At 45.8% G+C, this 17658-nt stretch overlaps 2 protein-coding genes across 2 annotated transcripts in view; one reads left to right on the top strand and one right to left on the bottom strand.

The window, feature by feature from the left end:
• The window catches only part of LOC142083085 (transmembrane protein 263-like), a 242692-nt gene extending 237928 nt beyond the window's left edge, over window positions 1-4764 (bottom strand). Inside the window, exons 1-2 of the transcript XR_012673955.1 lie at window positions 4020-4764; window positions 1887-1956 (exon numbers count right to left, since the gene is read on the bottom strand). The gene's annotated coding sequence lies outside the window, so the exon portion shown is untranslated. The remainder of the gene's footprint in view (window positions 1-1886; window positions 1957-4019) is intronic.
• A 289-nt stretch (window positions 4765-5053) lies between these two features.
• Window positions 5054-17242, top strand: ZFYVE19 (zinc finger FYVE-type containing 19). The gene is made up of 11 exons (XM_075152170.1): window positions 5054-5329; window positions 5829-5950; window positions 7804-7857; window positions 8390-8550; window positions 9842-9987; window positions 10882-10996; window positions 11548-11757; window positions 12283-12362; window positions 13085-13195; window positions 15162-15304; window positions 16721-17242. Exons 1-11 carry the CDS (start codon window positions 5276-5278, stop codon window positions 16785-16787), a joined length of 1263 nt encoding a protein of 420 aa, XP_075008271.1. The 5' UTR covers window positions 5054-5275; the 3' UTR covers window positions 16788-17242.
• Window positions 17243-17658: the final 416 nt, after the last annotated feature.

Below are 17658 nucleotides of genomic sequence, written 5' to 3'. Positions count from 1 at the left end.
CTAACACTTTGCCTTGACTTGATGTATTCAGAACTAAATGCCAGTGCCAAACTGGAAGATGCCAAAATGTAATAAATAATAAAAGTTCTTGCTGCAATTATGCTTTTGTGAAGAAGAGCATGTAGAATATGCAGTTTGCTTTCCTGGTGCTAGGAAGGCAGCCAAAAAGTTTTTGCATTATGCTGACTTTTGGGTTTGGTTTTTTTTCAAGGATCTTTAATGTTTTCCTTTTTAAGCACTGGTTAATTTTCACCTCAGAAGAATCGTAATTGATAAGTTGTGGACATCAGGGTTTAGAGCTTGCTTGCATCATGGTGGGAAAGTGCATGCGCAGCAGGCAACAAATATATGTAGTTCTTACAAGCTCCTGTCTTCTGGCTATAAAAAGTACTCCTTCATTTAATTTGGCTTACTATTTAGATTGGCACCTTTTTGGAGGATGTAACAATTTCAGCAGCATGAGAGAAAATTAAACTTTATTTCTATTTTTAGCCTCACCTTCAGACTGTACAAAAGCTAATTCTTCACCCTGAGACTGAGGACTTTTATGGAGGTGCAAAAGTAATAACCCTATGACAACTGTTACTGTATACAAAGTTGAATGGGTCCCTATTTAAAATATACAGTGCTGAACAGCTGTGTAACTTGGGTATTACTTTAGATTCCCTTCCCATGGCCTCATGTGGAGCTCTACATAGGTCCAATGTTTTAGATGTTCACCCATATTTGGTAAAGGAGCACGAACAACATGTTGAAACAGCAATGTACCACATATAGGAATATTAGCCTTGCACCTTGTCCCTAGAAATATGGTTTTAAGTAGGGGTCTGAGACGTGGCAATGTGATTTGATCAGGGTGCTTTATTTGTAAGCAAGCCCTTCCTGCAGGCAAGTTATAAGCCCTAAGGGCACACAGCCTGGCTAAAAAGTCCAACCTCATTTGTTTTGAAAACAGTAATGGTGTAGAAATGCACTCCTGAATGTACAGACAGGCTGAAATATTTATGTGATGAATAAGTTCTCTCTTTCATAGGAATGGCTTTTCAGTCTGAGATCTAAAGGTTCCGTTTTTCATGAGTTCTGTTAGGGGCCCTTGTTAACCGCTTTCCTTAAGGGATATGCACGTTAGCTGGAGCTTCCACACATGCTCCAAACCACCTCCTGACCCTCTGCAGACATCAAAACCTTCAGCTTTCCTCTAATTATTGCTAAAATCTCTGGTTTCCTGCCAGCAGTCTGCACTTTAGTTATACATTACTCGTCTATAAATCTGTGGCCCACCGAACAGGAAAATGCAAGATCCAAAACACCCCGATGAATGGCATCCTTCTTATAACGACTGCCTCTCATTTTCACCCATAGTTAGCTGCGAATCTTAATTGGACAAGCTGTAGAATTCACAAACCCTGCTAAGAGCTTAGGTGTACCCAGCTGCACAGTGTAAGGGGACTTGCATCTAACAGGCAATAATCCTCCCACAACAGGCATTTCCCATATATAAAAATTATTTATAAGCTTACTATTAACATTCATATTCTGAGATATTAATTAAGAGTGACCAGCCAGTAGACACAATGGACAGTATAGCTGAAAGTTTAGGATTCAAATACCACCATAGGAGGATTTTGAGGGATTCTAATGAAAGTTCAGCATTCACTTAACACACCTTTGAAATCCAACAGGTAAGGATTTAACCTTAAAAAACAGAGGCATCTAGCAGTGATGAATATATATATATATTCCCATATATGTACATACCTCATGGAACAAACAGGTATTACCTTAATGGCATACAAAACCAGATTTGTGTTAAGAGAGACCCATTTCCACAAGCCTGTGCGTGTGGAAGAGACAAGAGTGTTTGTGTCCATGAATTCCAATCTTACCTGCTTTGGGACTGTCCAGGTTCCTATCTGGGAGGCAAATCAGGGCCTTTGGGTGGCATGCTTTTGTAATCTGTAAGAACCAGAACAGAGATCTGTCAATTACTGCTCTAGGAGAAAAACAGCTGTGAATAAAGCACTACAGAAACACACAAAATATGTACTACTGATAGGTCTTTTTTTGTGTTTAATTTAAAACACATTTCCCTTACGTAAGTAAATAAATGTGGTTGAGACAATGCTTGCTTGCATGACTAGAACCCCAATGCCTGACAGAAAATAAGGACAGCTTTTGGCATGCTGGTAGTACAGTTGGTTCCTCATCTAGAAGAAGAAAATGAGCCTACTGAAACAGCAAGAGAGTACTGAAACTCAGTTTTCAATTTCACTGTGGTGATCTGCCCTTTTTATCACAGCGAACTGCAAGGAGAAACATTACAGCCTGGGAGACTTAGTAGGCAGACGGCCACATTTTGAATTAATTTGAACTTTTTCAGACCAAAGGTTTTACTTCTAGATGCATTCCACTATAGTAATCAAGCCCCAAGATTATCAAGGCCAAGTCCAATACACTGGGGCACAGTTTCACAGCAAGCTAGAGAAGAACAAAGCATTTGCAGCTATAACTATGCAGGACAGAGAATATACAACTTACTGTACAATTGAGTTTGACAAGAAGAAAACCTATGAACCAAAGACCATTTAATCTCTCCTACACTTCAAACTCAAATTGAAAACCTTGTGGGCTAAGTCATCACTTAGGATTTTAATAATCGGAGTTCCCTTTATCATGGGAAACATCTGCAGGCAAGAGAAAAAAATAAAGAAAAGCTGCTGCTGTTCAGCTGCCAAACGGCCTTCTGGTGCAGGAGCTGGAAGAACTGTGGGAGCCGGGCCCCCTCTGGTGGGCACCAGCAGGGGAACGGGAGAGCAAGGTCTTCTCCTGCCCTGATCACGACTCTGGGTTCCATCCGGCCAGTTCAGCCGAGGTGTTTCTGAACAGGTAAGTTCAATTTCTTTAACTGTCTTGCTCCGTCCCGTGCACCTCTGTTGGTGGTGTTCTCTGGATAGGAAGGTTCTTTGGGTCGCCGCTCATATTTTGTATTAAAAAATACAAATTACACCTGTCAATCGGTAACATACAGATTGAAATTTCCTCTTCCTCTTTTCCCATTGACCAGCTCAATAGCAAAGACAACATCAAATGAAGTGTTTTATTTGAGTAAATTCTGTTTTATATTTGTATTGATTCCCTGCTTTATGCCTACAGTACCTGGAATTTCCAGGTGCCTCTAATACAATTGCTGGACAGGTGCAAATTTTAGCTTCCAAGTTTTATACAGTTGTCTTGCTAATGTTCTTTAGCATTAAAAAAACCCGAAAGCTTGAGAGGGGAAACCCCAATTTTTTTCCTTTGAATTTAGCTCTGTTCAGATATTAATGAGTCTTACTTCCTTGAATAGATGAGTCAGTTTCCTAATTTAATTATGTAGGTCTTTACAGCGTGGACTTATCTGTTAAACTGGAAAGAATGCAAAATGTAATTGCAAACCCACACAATTAACAAGATGACTCATGGGAACCAGTGGTACCTAGAACTGCACTCAATAACTTTATTTTACAAACACTGTAGGACATTGACTTCTGAAAGCATGCAAACAAACACTGTCAGGCTGTGCTGGTTTTGGCTGGGGTGGAGTTTATTGTCTTCACAGTAGCTAATATGGGGCAATGTTTTAGATTTGTGCCGAAAACAGTGTGGATAACACAGGGATGTTTTCGTTCCTGCTGAGCAGGGCTTACACAGAGTCAAGGCCTTTTCTGCTCCTCACCCCACCCCACCAGCGAGGAGGCTGGGAGGGGCACAAGGAGTTGGGAGGGGACACAGCCGGGAGAGCTGACCCGAACTGACCAAAGGGATATCCCATACCATATGACATCATGCTCAGCGTATAAAGCTGGGGGAGGAAGGGGGGACATTCGGAGCGATGGCGTTTTGTCTTCCCAAGTAACCATTAAGCACGCTTAATGATGGAGCCCTGCTTTCCTGGGGATGGCTGAAGACCTGCCCGCCGATGGGAAGTGGTGAATGAATTCCTTGCTTTGCTTTGCTTGCGTGCGCAGCTTGTGCTTTACCTTTTAAACTGTCTTTATCTCAACCCACGAGTTTTCTCACTTTTACTCCTCTAATTCTCTCCCCCATCCCACCAGGGGGCTGTGTGGGGCTTAGTTGCCGGTTGGGGTTAAACCACAACACAGAAGTACTGGCTGGGGATAACTGGAGTTTTGCAGTTCAGCTAATTTCATGCTCTGAAACCACCATCTCACCACAGGTTTAAGGCAAAAAACCAGAATAACTTGAGCGCAACCCTGTCAGCATTAGAGAATACACTTTTTGTCTTATTAACACCCAACGACAGCTAATGGACAAAAACGCAACACCCTACTAACTGCGTCTGCTGTACTGGGAGTGTGGCACACATCGGCGTACGAGGCAGCGACGCCATACTGAACTGTTGTAAGCAACTGCTTAACTACGTAACGTGAAAGCAACGAAGCACGAGGCCTGCCGGTCCTCCCTCTCCCACCTCAAAAGCGGCAATGCCTTTCCTTACTGTGGGAACAGCGAACATCCGTGAAAAAGAGCTAGGCCGGGGCACGGAGGCCCCTGAGGGGCGGGGAGGCTGAGGCGGCGCCCACCCCGTGGCGTCGGGCCGGCCACCCTGTGTGCCTCCCTGGCGACGAGGGGCGCTGGGGAGAGGCGCTGCCGGGCCCCCCTCCTCCCCGACCCACCGCAGGGCGCGCGGGGACAACTAGTCCGCCGCCACCGCCAGAAGCTGACCTTCACCTCAGCCCCGCCGCCGCCGGGCTCCCCGGCCCGCCCGCCCGGCGCGCTGCCTGCCGGGAAATGGAGCCTTCCCGGGCCCCAGTCCCTACTGGCAGGGCGGGACGGCGGCAGCAGACTACAGATACCACAATGCATCGCGCGGCAGAACCGGATGTTTTCGGGTCCCTGGCCGCTACAGGTGGCTCCCGGCAGGCCCGGCGCCGGGTGCGGCGCGGAGCCCTGGGCAGTGTAGTTTGTCCGCGCAGTGCCGCCTGGCGGCTGGAGGCGAGGAGGGTGGCTCGCAGAACTACAACTCCCGTCGGGCCGTGCGCCGCGGCGGGGCGGGGCGGGGCGCCGTACGGCACCGGCTCGGTGTGTGAGGGGCGGGAGGGCGGTGTCTCGGCCTCCCCGGTACCGATAGCTCCGGCCCGCTGCCGCGCTTTGCGTCCGCGGCAGTTAAAAAAAGATCCGGGGCGGGAACGATGGAGCTTGGCGTAGCGGGGGCGCAGCGCGGTGCCTGAGCGCCGGGCAGGGCCCGGGCGGCGGTGGCGCCTCCGGTAGCGCCATGGGTAGCCGGTGCTATGGGTGTGCGTCCAAGTTCTCTGTCTTCAAGAAAGAGGCAAGTCCGGCTGAGGGGGCCTGAGCGGGGAACCGGGAAGCCTGCCCTTCTCGGCGCCGAGGCACGCTTCCCGACTAGCATCGTAGCGTTGTTGTCCTTGCTTGGTTACTGAGCTCTTGTGGTGCCTATGTCTTTAAATATGTGCCATCACTGCAAAAAAAGGAGAAAAAATCGTCATTAGATGTCGTCCCTGTAAGCCGGTATTCAGTCATTGTCTCAGAGAATTCCCCACATACGCCGTTTATTATACTATGGGACGAAATGGTGTCTCTGCTTCTAGCAGGAGTTATGTGCTGGTGCTCAAAGGCTCTCGAGAGTCTCCATATTTTCAGTAGCAGCTAATGATACGGTTCTCTTAAAAAATCACTATAACCCCAGCATTATTTTTAATCCACCTTGGCATGGGCATCATTCCTGCCTACGGCCAGCCAGAGCAATGGGGTGTGTATGGTGACTCGGTGATGAAGCCCTGTCCTGCCCCTCTCTTGTGTCTCCGCAGTGTGGATGCAAGAACTGCGGACGGTCGTTCTGCTCAGGCTGCCTTAGCTTCAGTGCTGTTGTTCCCTGCTGTGGAAGCACTCAGCAGAAGGTGTGCAAGCAGTGTCACGGAAAACTAACTGGGTAAGACAGGAGTGTTTCTTCACCCAAAGACAGCGTCCTGCTTTGTTTCTTCATGTTGCATCCCAATGCTGTGTTGCGGATTTCTGCGCGGGAGCTGTGCCTTGCACTTGTGCATGCACGCTGCCTGAACCCTGGAGTTTCAAGCCGGGCTGTTACTGAACTGCTGTTACATGAGCTGTGCAGTCCAGAGATAGGAATCAGGATTTGTGAGGCTGCTCTCTGCAGTGACAGCGTGGTCTGAAAGAACCAGGTGTAAATGTTCATGGATGGACACTGAATGCCTGTGGATATCTTAGCTAGGTGAGACCAGGTTAAGCCCCACTGTGTTTTTGCCCAGAAATCTACACCCCTTTGAAAGCACTGGCAGTTTTTTCAGATGTGTAGTGGTTGAATGGCCTGACAATAAGATGTTCAAAGTGTTATTACCTCTGTGGGCAAACAGTGACACAAATCCTCCTTGTTGAGGGGTCTCTGCTATGTGTAGCCTGAAGACTTAAAATTTTGTAGCAAAATCGGTTTGCTTTTAAAAGGAAAAAAAAAAATTTGCAAACGTAACCTGTAGATTGCCTGTTGAAAACAAAAAAATGTAACTCAGTAGCAATATGGGTTATACATGTGAACAAGTAACACAAGTGTACACCAGAACCCCTCTCTCAACCAATTCTTCTGTGTCCTCTTCCTTCTCTTGCGTTTCTCTTACCTCTCTTCCTTACTTCTCTCCTATAGCAAGGAATTTTCACCAGCCAGTGGGGAATTTTCTGGCTCTGCAGGTGTTTAAAAGAGAAGAGCCTCTCATTAGCAGGGGCTTCATTTCAGCAGCACTGGCTCATGAAAAGAGTGTGAGCTATTGATGGTGAAAATACAGTATTCAGTCTTTCAGTTTCGAAATTTTCTGATTTCCATTTACAACTCCAAAGCCATTAAGAAAACAGGGCAGCCTTTCTCCATGTTTCTTTTGGTTTTTTTTCCTCACCTGTTTAATATCAGTACTATAAAGTTACAGCGGAAAGAAATCCTCCCTGACTGGATAGCAGGTAGATAATACACGTAGGCTGCAGCTCTGGGAGCTGCGTGTATTGATAGCAAATAGCTTTCAGAACTGAAACCTTAGAACTGGAAAGCCGTCCAACAGTGCTGCATTCATTCATTACTATACAGGCCTTAGCACAGCGCAGGTGTGTTTGTAGCTGTGACTTCTAAGAATGAATAAAATATGCTAACTACCCTACATAAGTGCGTAGTTTAGCAGCTCAACCTGAATACAAAGTAGAAGGTAGTTACGCAAGATGTGTTTGTGGTGTGCAGTGTTCAAGTGTGCTAGAAGGTGTCGTTATGATACTGGTGGTTATATAATAATTTTTGTAACATTTTGTTTAGCTTGTGCATTATATAATTCTGTGTTTGTTGCATGCCACAGCTCCTTTCAGAGTGTTCTGCTGCATGGAAGCTAATTACAGTGGGAGTCTTGCCTAACTACTCTCTATCTGTTCTCTGAACTGGGAGGTGCAGGCTTGTGGGAGGCAAGAGTATTTCAGCCCTTCCTCCTTTGGATCACTGGTGACCGTATTAAATCACATTCTGTCCAGATGCAAAACAACTGGACCAAAGGACTAGAAATTAGATGCAAAACAACTGGACCAAAGGACTAGAAATTAAGTCCCCTGCTGTCCCAGGCAGCTATATTATCTTAATCCTTTCCATAAGCTGATCGCTCTCCATATTAATGAGGTTATGAATGGGGCTGTAACAGGAGGTCGAGAAATGTATACTGATTCCTCTTGAGTTGAGAGACTAGATGATTGAAGCATTGCCAGTATCTTGAGTTCAGAGAAATTGTTGGTTTTGTCTTCCAGAGGGGGATCTCAAAGCAGTTCAGCAAAATGGTCACCACCAGAAAACTACAAAAAGTGAGTTGCATTTGCCAACCAGACGGTTGTTTCTGCCGCAGAGTAGCCTTTCAGGCCCTCACTCCTCTTCCCCTATAGAGACCAGCAAAAGTTGGGGTTGTGATGTGGGTATTTGTGTGTTCAGAATTAGATTAAGGATGGGGTTTTTGTTTTGTTGTTTGCGGTTTTTGTTTGTTTGTTTGGGGGGGTGTGGGGTGTGCTCTTTTGAATAGACTCCTGAACATCCACCTGCCTATGTTCATCTGTGACTGATCAGGGTTGGCTTGGAAACAGGAGCCTGGTGGTGAAACATTCCTTGTCTCCTTGGAAATGGTGCCAGGTGTGCTGCTCCTGTGAGCTAAGGTTTTCCTTGCTCTTGGGAGTACCTCATTGTGTCGATATGGGAGAGCCTGGTCCAGGAGGGAGTGGGTTCTGTTCTGTTCTACACCAACGTTCTTCAAATAGCCTGTTGGGTTCACAGAGGATGTTTTCATATCTCAGGGTTTAAACCCCTGTTCTCAATTGTTATATCTTTTTTCCATCCTTGTCACAGGCGTGTAGCAGCTTTTGAGGCTAAGCAAAACCAGCTGAAAGAACAACAGAAGGCAGCTGCAAAACCCCCAGGTCAAGCAGGCTCCAGATACCAGGGGCTCTCAAAAGAGGATAGAGCTATTGCAGAGAGACTGGAGAGGCTCAGAGAGGAAAGGAAACCAAGTGAGTATTGGAGGATACCAGAGATACCTTGGTTGGGAACACTGCTACTTAGGAAACATGGAATCTGGAGGGAGAGAGAAGTGCTGGGCTGTCAGAGCCTGCCTTTTTAGGGAATTGAGGGGTTAAAATTGGACAGAGCATCCACGTCCTGCTGCCACAATGGCCAGATTCTACAATGATTTTAGATTAATGTCCTAGTTTCTTTTTGCTTCTTGGGGTTTCCGTTGAAACTGCTTCTCAGTTTTGGGGCAGTATCTTACCTGTAAAATCACTTTCCCATTTTCCATTGTTTGGGATAAAAGCCTGTGTCAAACCCAAGAGGAGCAGAATGAAATGAGGGTCTTTGGCCAAACTATTTTACAGAAGGTTTCCTGTGGGTCATTGTCCTGGACAACAGCAGCACCAGTCTCTGTGGGATTATGTTCTGGCCAGCCTTACCTCGCAGAGGAGAAAAAGGACTCTCATCCCAGTCCATGGCTGTCAGGTTCTGGGGCAGCCTTGTGATGCTTGTGGGAGAATAAACTATTTAAAAAATGATATGTGATCTCTAAATGATATGTGATCTCTTCCCTTCAAAAAGGGAAAGAACACACTGCAAAGTGGTTATCTGATTATCATAGAATCATTTAGGTTGGAAAAGACCTTAAAGTTCATCAAGTCAGACCGTAAACCTAACACAGCCAAGTCCACCACTAAATCTTGTCCCCAAGTGCCACATCTACCTGTCTTTTAAATACCTCCAAGGATGGTGACTCAGCCACTTCTCTGGGCAGCCTGTTCAGTGCTTGACAACCCTTTCAGTGAATAAATTTTTCCTAATATCCAGTCTAAACCTCCCCTGGCACAACTTGAGGCCATTTCCTCTTGTCCTGTTGTGTGGTGGGGGAGGGTTACAGTCTGATATGCCTAGGATTACATTAAGAGATGTGGGAGCAATGGACTGTACTGCCTAAATAACACTTATTTCTCTGCCTGTCCCTAGTATTCTGAGTCAGCTGATTGCCAAATGACATTGGCATTTGACCCTAATGACCCTAATACTCGCCTTATGGCTAGGAGGTAACCTGTGAAGGAGGCAAGGACTCAGAAGAAAAGGATAGCAGTTAGCGTTAGGGTAGTCTCCCAGTCACTGCAGTATGACCCCTCATTCACATCAGGCTGAGGGAGGTTTTTGCTCAGGTGTTCAGAGTCTGATTCCAGAAAGAAATACAGTTTTAAGAAAAAAAAATGTGAAGCCTTTTGTTTTCAATAATAAAAGTAATCTCCTCCCTTGGGTTATTTTGAATTGCAGAGTCCATCCCTACTCAGGCTGAGATCGAAGCTAGGCTGGCTGCCCTGAAGGAGGATTGCCGGGGACCTGTTCCATCCACCCAGGAAATGGAGGACCGGTTGGCTGTCCTGCAGGGGAGACCTCCTCCTTCCCAGGCTCCCAGACCCGTAAGCTCCCTCAGCTCTTTAGCCAGCAGTGTATTCTGAGCTGACACAGTAACTGGTGTCCCAGCATGTTAGCCATTCTTCCTTCTCCAGCTTTTTTGCGTCCAGGTGCCTCCCTTCAGAAATCTCTGTTTCCTGTTTGTGTCGTTGCTCCGGAAGCAAATGGCCAGCTTTTACCAGTTCACTGCTTCAGTCTGAATGCAGTATGTTCCTTTATGTCAAATGTAGTTCATGTGTTTATTTTTAACAAATGATGGTAATTTTTTTCCTCTCAACCCATTTGTGTACCTAAGTGGTGCGATATTTTTTCAGAGCTACTTGTCTGTGTTTGGGGCTTATCAGCCCTACCTTCTAATTGTATCTTGTAGTTGTTACTGCATCCCAGCTGGGCAAAATCCTGTTAATTATTCCAGAAATGGAAGCACAGAGTGGTTGGTCTGAGATTGCAGAGGCATGAGTTGGCTTCGAAGCCTATATGAATGATCTTGTTCCCGAGAAATTGTTTCCTCATGCTCCTTTTTCAGCAGTACTGCACACCCAGCTGTTATCATAGGCCTCAGCGGGGCTGCTGGCTGGCACTGTTGTGAGTGGCACTTTATTTACATTGAAGGTAGTGGCAGAGCTGGGGTTGGGATCCACTAGCATGTACTCCTGTACGTTCAGCACCACTTTGCCTTGTTTGGGTGACTGCTTTTAGAGTTGTGCGCTTTCAGCACCTCTGAGAATGAAGCCCTGAAAGTCTTGCACCGATAACCGTAAGCTGAGGCTCTCAGATCAGTGGATGCATCTTTTTATGCTGCTCCCACCGAGGGGGATGATCTTGGTTACCAAACTCTTCCTTTGATTGAGCGTCCTACTTTCCTCTCATTTGCCTTTTCCCATGCCCTTGTTTCTTAGGTACACCGACCTCCTGATACCAGAAGTCTGGTCCAGCAGACAGATGACCTCTTAACTCAACTGTCTGAGGAAGTTGCCATTGATGAGCATTACAGACCAAGAGTCCAGCCTCAAGGTATTTATTTTGGCTTCCAAAGACCTGTTTCTGTCGGATAATGTATGTGCTACAGTGAGAAGGGAATATGTGCCTCCCTGTCTAGCTTACAGGTGAGCTGGCTGTCCAGCTTGTCCTTATCTCCCCGTTATGACTCGCAGATTGACCAAGAGCAGGCATCTGACTCCATACTGGGTCTCATTGTCTTTGCTTGGGAGATGATTCCTTCTTCTCAGGGTTGTATTATTCTCTCTGTTTCTCTAAGGTGACCCTTCCCTGGGGAGGAGCTGTTACTTCTCCTAACACACCTGTGCTCTGTTACAAAACATCAGAATCTGGGATACCATTATCTTACTAGCTGCGGTGCTTTCTCTGTAATCTCACTGTAAACCACAGATTAGCTCACTTTCTTCTCTTCATGTGTGGATCCTACTGTGGCATGCCTCCTCTCGTTATCACCCAGATTAATGGAGAGCAGCAAGCTGCTGTCATACCATTGCTTTAGTCATGTTGGCTGTGCCCAAGGAACATTGCTGCCGAGTCACCAGCATGTTCTGTGTGTCTGTTTGCAGCTGTTAGTAGCCAAAGTTTGAATGATCTCAATCGAGAGAGTGAAGATTGTGTTTGCCCTGCAAATCTGGACCCAAAACAGCTAGAGGAAGAAAAGAATAAACTTCTGGCAGAAGCTGCTGCTGAGCTGCGGGAAGAGAACACTAGGCAGGAAAAGATCCTACAAGTTGCCAAAAGATTGGCAGCGCTCAGAGGCGAGGACCCAGAGAAAGGTGGGTAGCAGACAAGAATACTGTGCCAAGAAAGGAACCAAGTTCCTGTGAGTAATTTCTCACAGGAACTCTCTTACAGAGTAATTTATTTTCTGAGAAGCGTTCATCTGTTTAATTCCTCTGTTCTGCAAGAAATGGACTGAGATTTGGTTCTGTCTGTAAAGTTTACAGGTTGGTTCATCATGAAATCAGTATGAAAGATCTCAGTTGAGGGTAAAGGCCAGACCCGTAAGATCAGACTGCTTTGTCTTGCACCCTTCTTTGAGATAACCTCACCAAAGCATGCTAGAATTAACTAAGCTTTTAAAAGTAAAGCTCTGTTTTTGGTGGGGCTTTTTTCCTTCCCTCTTGCAATATTAAAAGCAAACGCCCTTTCTGAGGAGTCCCCATCTGAAAAGGATCTGAATGTGCCAGAACCAGAATGCCAAAACCAGCTTGCACCACAAAGGATTGTCTCTGGCACGTAAGTGGACACAAGGTTTGAGGCAGGTGTGGGTTACACTCTCCTGTCTCTTACTCCCGCAGTTACGCTGGAAACCTATAAACTCCCTGACAGTGATGAGGAAGTGGCTGAGGAGGAAGCCATTTGCAGAGTGCTAAAACAGGTCAGAAGTGGCAGCTGTGGCCTTGTTCATCTTCCTCGCAGTTATTCCCAGTGTGTATGTTACCCGGTGAGCCTGCAAAGGATGTGTTTCTGTTCCTGGGCAGAGTTTCATTCCTTCCCCTCCTAGTGCTTTTCTAATACTAGCTCCCATGGGCCATTCAGCTACAGGCGATTCACAGCGTTACTTCTAGTCTGTCACATTGTCTTTCTCATTCATGCTTAGGGTCTCTTGTGGTGTGTGTCTCCTCTCCAAACCCACTCTGCTGGTATTTCCTTACTTCTTGTTTCATCTTTTCCCCCACCCAACTAGAACATGAATGATGAGATGCGTGCTGTTTAGCGCAGCTTATGCCTAGATTTCTCTCTAAAATGTCTATGAATTGTCTTGCAGGCAGACACGAGCTTTCTGTGCTTAAGTTTCTGCCTGATTACAGACCACACGCGTGTGATTAGCATGACGTTGAGGGTCTGCTGATAACGGCACTGCAAAGCAGAATGCGTTAGCTGAAGGCCCCTGCTGCTACACTGACTGTTCACAATGTACACACAGTGTTCAGAGTGCAGACAGAGCAAGCCCACATCTGTCTGGATAACAGCAGATGTGTTCAGACTTGTCGTCTCCTGTTACTGATGAGAGCAAGGAGAAGGGCAGGAGGCTTAGAGCCTAGAATTAGGCTCTCAACTGTTTGAAACAAGAGGCTTCTTGCTTTCTGTTGTTAACAGCTCACAGAGGAAGCAGCCCTGGATGAAGCAAGTGGATTCAACATTCCTCCAGATCAGACCGCCCAACCAGGACCCTCGCAACAGAACCTGTGTAAGAAAGCAAAGCAAAAGGTCAGTGAGCTGGTCAGGATCTCTTGAAATGACATGTTCCAGGGTCTCAGGAGAGTACAGGTCTGCAGCAAAAGTTTGCTGTATCCTAGGCTTGATGCAGAAAAAAAAAATCCAACCAGCTTCTCCAGAGCAGACAAGCTGAGTGGCTTCTGCAAGGCTGACCAGTCCTGAGCACAGCTGTGAGTCATCCTTGTACTTTTAAAAGGAATTGCTCCCTGGAATACAATTCCTTTCAGGCTGGCTTTCTGCTGAATGGGATGGTGTTCTCTAAACCCAGAGAAGTTAGCATAGACCTCTGTCCTGGTTTTGGCTGGGACAGAGTTAATTTTCTTCCTAGTAGCTGGTATAGTGCTGTGTTTTAGATTTAGTATGAGAAGAATGTTGATAACACACTGATGTTTTAGTTGTTGCTAAGTAGTGTTTACGATAGTCAAGGACTCTTCAGCTTCCCATGCTCTGCCAGGTGCACAAGAAGCTGGGAGGGAGCATAGCCAGGACAGCTGGCGCAACTGGCCAACAGGGTATTCCATACCATATGATGTCATACTCAGTATATAAACTAGGAGGCGTGGTCTGGGAAGTAGCGATCGCTCCTTGGGGATGGGCTGGTCCTTGGTCGGCGGGTGGTGAGCAATTGCATTGTACATCACTCATTTTGTATATTCTACCATTATTATTATTATTATTTTCCCTTCCTTTTCTGTTCTATTAAACTGTCTTTATCTCAATCCAGGAATTTTACTTTTTTTTCTGATTCTCTCCCCCATCCCACTGAAGGTGGGGGAGGGTGAGCGAGTGGCTGTGTGGCGTTTGGCTGCCTGCCGTGTTAAACCACAACAATCTCGCAAGATGGATATTAGAGAAGGGATTTTTAACTCACCAGTATAATTAGACTAAGGCGGCCACGGTCTAGTACCATGCAGCTTGAACCAGGTTAAGTGGGAGGTTTGCCAGTGCTTTCAGCATGCGCAGAATAGAACCTCTAGATAGTAATCAACTGTCTGTGTTCTCATATAACGTCAGAGGAAGGAATTAGTAACAAGATATCCTATGCTCAGAATGGATTCCAGCTTATTATGGAAATACATACACCTTGTCTAATGTATATTACAAGAAATAAATGGACCTGTGACTCACAGACACCTGACAGGCCTGTCCCCAGTCGAAGAAATTATTTAATTGTAAGCATTATTGAAAACAACTATCTCATAGCTATGCCACCTTGCGCTTCTGGGATTACTGATGCAAAAGATAGTGCCATTTTATTGCTGTTGTGTTAGGAAGCTGCCTTTACCAGTGTCCAGGCACTGTATCCCAGTGTGTGTATGGCTGTTCAGTTCCGCAAGAGTTCTCTGTAAAGCAGAAGGAGACAATAGATGACCTTATGGATAGATTTTAGGTTATGATTTCAGAAGATCTTTTTGGCCCGACCTCAGGTACACATCAATAGTAGGGGCATTTTGGCAAATCACTTCCTTTGTCCCCCAATTTTCTTTCTGTAACAGGGAAAAGACAACCCGCCCCACCTCCCCACTGCTTTCCCTTCCCACATAACTGCTTTCAACAAAACTGCTTCATCGCTTGCCTTTGCAGCAGGGATTGTCAGTCACTTGGTATTGCTGTGGTGCCTGCCAGAAGATCTGGGCTTCATGCCCTTAACACAGTGTGGACAATGTTGGTGTATATTGCTGTAGACTCTAAATGAGGGTGAATACCTGTTTACCTTCCGAGCAACAGATTCATGAGTAAATGATAGGTATTACCTTGGGTTTTTATTTAACAGTCTAGATACATTTGGAGCCTATCCTTGGGCTCTGGGCAAGTTCACCTCACAGACCTAGGATCAACAGAGAATGAACTATGGACCATGTGAGATGTCATTGTGGCTATCATGCATTACAATGAAAGTCCTGTATTGTCTCTGCTGGGGTTTGAATTCTGTGTCTCTGTTTTCTTTGTGAACCAGAGCCAGACTCCAACCACCACAGCTTTTACCAGGGCAGATGACAGCGATGAGGATGAGTTACCCTGGTGCTGTATTTGCAACGAAGATGCCACTTTGCGCTGCCACGGCTGTGACGGGGACCTCTACTGCCAGCGCTGTTTTCGGTAAGTCTAGCAATTCCTCTTGGTCTGAGAGGCGGGTCACAGGTAAGCTTGGCCGCTTTTGTTTGTTCTTCCTGTTGGGCAGAAAAGCAGGCAGTAGAATGGAGGATTTGAGGAACCCAGATTTGAGCTGAATGCTAGTCATTATGGAAATACTTTGTGCAATCAGTAGTTATCCCAGCTTCAGGGACTAAACTGGTCCTAGGCAGAAATGTTCTGTCTGTACTGCTCCAGTGCATGTTTGGGCACATTGTCTGAGCGTTCTCTGGAGCAGCTGATGTGCTGCATTGCGTGGGATGGAATAAGCGAGACCATTGTTCAGCGACTCCTGTGGCTTGTTAATGACATTGATGGATGATCTGGGCCAGTTTCACATAAGAGAGGAGATCAGATAGTATAAATTCCTGAGGCTTTTCTTAGGTTGAGACTCTGCAGTCTTAAACCATATAAAAAATTCTTTGTGGCAATATGTATGGGCAAACCTTTTTTTCTCAGTAAGGTCCTGCAGCAACTATAGTCTTGGTCCTTAAACATCTGTACCTTGATTTTTGACAAAAGAGTTGCATATCTCAAATTTGGAGGGGTAATTCCTTTGAATACAAAGCTATTCCTCACAGATTGTGTAGCTTCTCTTTTTCGTGCCTCAAAAGTATTGGGTAGTTGGCTGGTTGTCAGATTAGTGCTGGATGACATTTAGACAGCAGGATGCTAAGAATCTGGTTGGGATAGTAAGAGATGCTTTGGTGTATATTCTCTCATTTCCTGCAAATGTTTTTGTAGAGAGATGGAAATGGAGAGGGGGAGAACTTATGCAAATGGTAGGAAAACATATAATGGGCAATGTTAGATGATTAAAAATGAAAGGAAACAAACAAACGAAAGTATCAGACAGCAAACATCAGTAAAAGCAGAATCAGCAGTCTAGCAGGTGAGTGTATCAATTCCATGCTGCAGATGCAAGCTTGTGTCTTACTCAACACTGTCTGCTTCTGAGCATGGTTAGGACAGCTGCCAATACACTGCGTTTTAGCCACAACAGTTATTTTTCAGAGTTGTGGGGAGCAGACTGTCATTTTGTCATAAGAGTTGCTAATGGGCCTGGGAATCACAGACATGGTGCTGAAAATGAGCCACCAGTTACATGAATCTCAAAAAGGGAAAGGGACAGAGGGACTTATTGTCATTTCCCATTCCAGCAGGCAAGGGTGAGCAGACCTTTCCACAAAACGCCTCGGAGGTTTCTGTTACGAGCAAATATCTTAAGTAGTCAGCCCACATGGCTGCCAGTCAGGTCCTCACAACTAACCCTTGGGATAGGTTTCTAGTTAAGGGCTGCTGGGAGACATCTTGTGCAGTGGCTAAGGGTGAGTTCCCTGCCTGGGTATTTACTTCTGACTGCACTTTGCGTTTGCTTCTCAGGGAAGGCCATGATGAGTTTGACCTGAAGGACCACCACACCTCCCGCTATCATCTTCCTTGCAAATAGAAGCGATCACACTTTTCATGGGCAGAAAAGGAGATGGAGAACAGGAAAAGAGAGGAGTCGGCCAGATGGGAAGAGTCCAAGTGGATTTGCAGCCAAAACGGGTGATGTTTTGGACAGTTCAAGGATGTGCTGTAATCTGAGAGAGGCTTGGAGGGCGTGTGACTTTGTCCTCACAAATACAACCAGAGAGGTGCAGGGTTTGCTGTGCATGCTTGGGGATAAATGAGGACTTGATATGAGGAGGCGGATACGAGTCTATAAATACAGACGGTAAGGCAATGTGGGCAGCAGTAAAGATGTGTGTTTAAGGCAGTACTGACTGGCTGATAAGTAACCTCCTGCTTTTGCTAACACCTTACACACTGGTTCAACAGGCAGCAAAACACTTTGCACCGTCTACGTCGTGATCATGTGTGATGAGAACTTCCAAAGCATAATAAAAAATATTTACAGAGGCCTGTGGTTAAAGTCTCTCCTGGAAATGCCTGATAGCCCTTTAAAAAATGTTGCCCTCTTGTAATGGTATCTTAGTCCTAGTGTCAAGTGGCTTAGGGAAAGAAATGAAGGATCATAAGTCATCAAAAATGTTTCTGTGGTGTGGCTGGAAGAGGTGCAGGGGCTACTCTGCCTTGATGGGCGGTGTTGCTCACATACTTGAAATGAAGGATGCTTTGTAAAGGTAATCTGCTACTGATGCCCAGGATTGTGATCTGCAGTGGCTGTGCCGCAGTTCCATGTGGTCTGCAAGGGTTGTGTATTAGTCTGAAAGTGAGGTTTGGCTCTGTTTATTATTTGGTCCCCTGGTAGGATAAAGATGTTACCTGTGTGATGCTCTTTATCTGGCTATGAAAGAAGCTCAGTTTAATATGCT

The sequence above is a fragment of the Calonectris borealis genome, chromosome 5 (genome assembly GCF_964195595.1).
Source record: "Calonectris borealis chromosome 5, bCalBor7.hap1.2, whole genome shotgun sequence".
NCBI lineage: Eukaryota > Metazoa > Chordata > Aves > Procellariiformes > Procellariidae > Calonectris > Calonectris borealis.
This window is presented reverse-complemented; position numbering and strand designations above follow the sequence as displayed.

What these genes read in the sequence shown, in the direction of transcription:
- ZFYVE19 (XM_075152170.1), top strand. Translation starts at nt 5,276, where the DNA reads ATGGGTAGCCGGTGCTATGGGTGTGCGTCCAAGTTCTCTGTCTTCAAG. An exon ending in ACCAAGAGTCCAGCCTCAAG is followed by an intron (nt 10,997 to 11,547) that starts GTATTTATTTTG and finishes GTCTGTTTGCAG; the next exon opens with CTGTTAGTAGCCAAAGTTTG. An exon ending in TACTGCCAGCGCTGTTTTCG is followed by an intron (nt 15,305 to 16,720) that starts GTAAGTCTAGCA and finishes TTTGCTTCTCAG; the next exon opens with GGAAGGCCATGATGAGTTTG.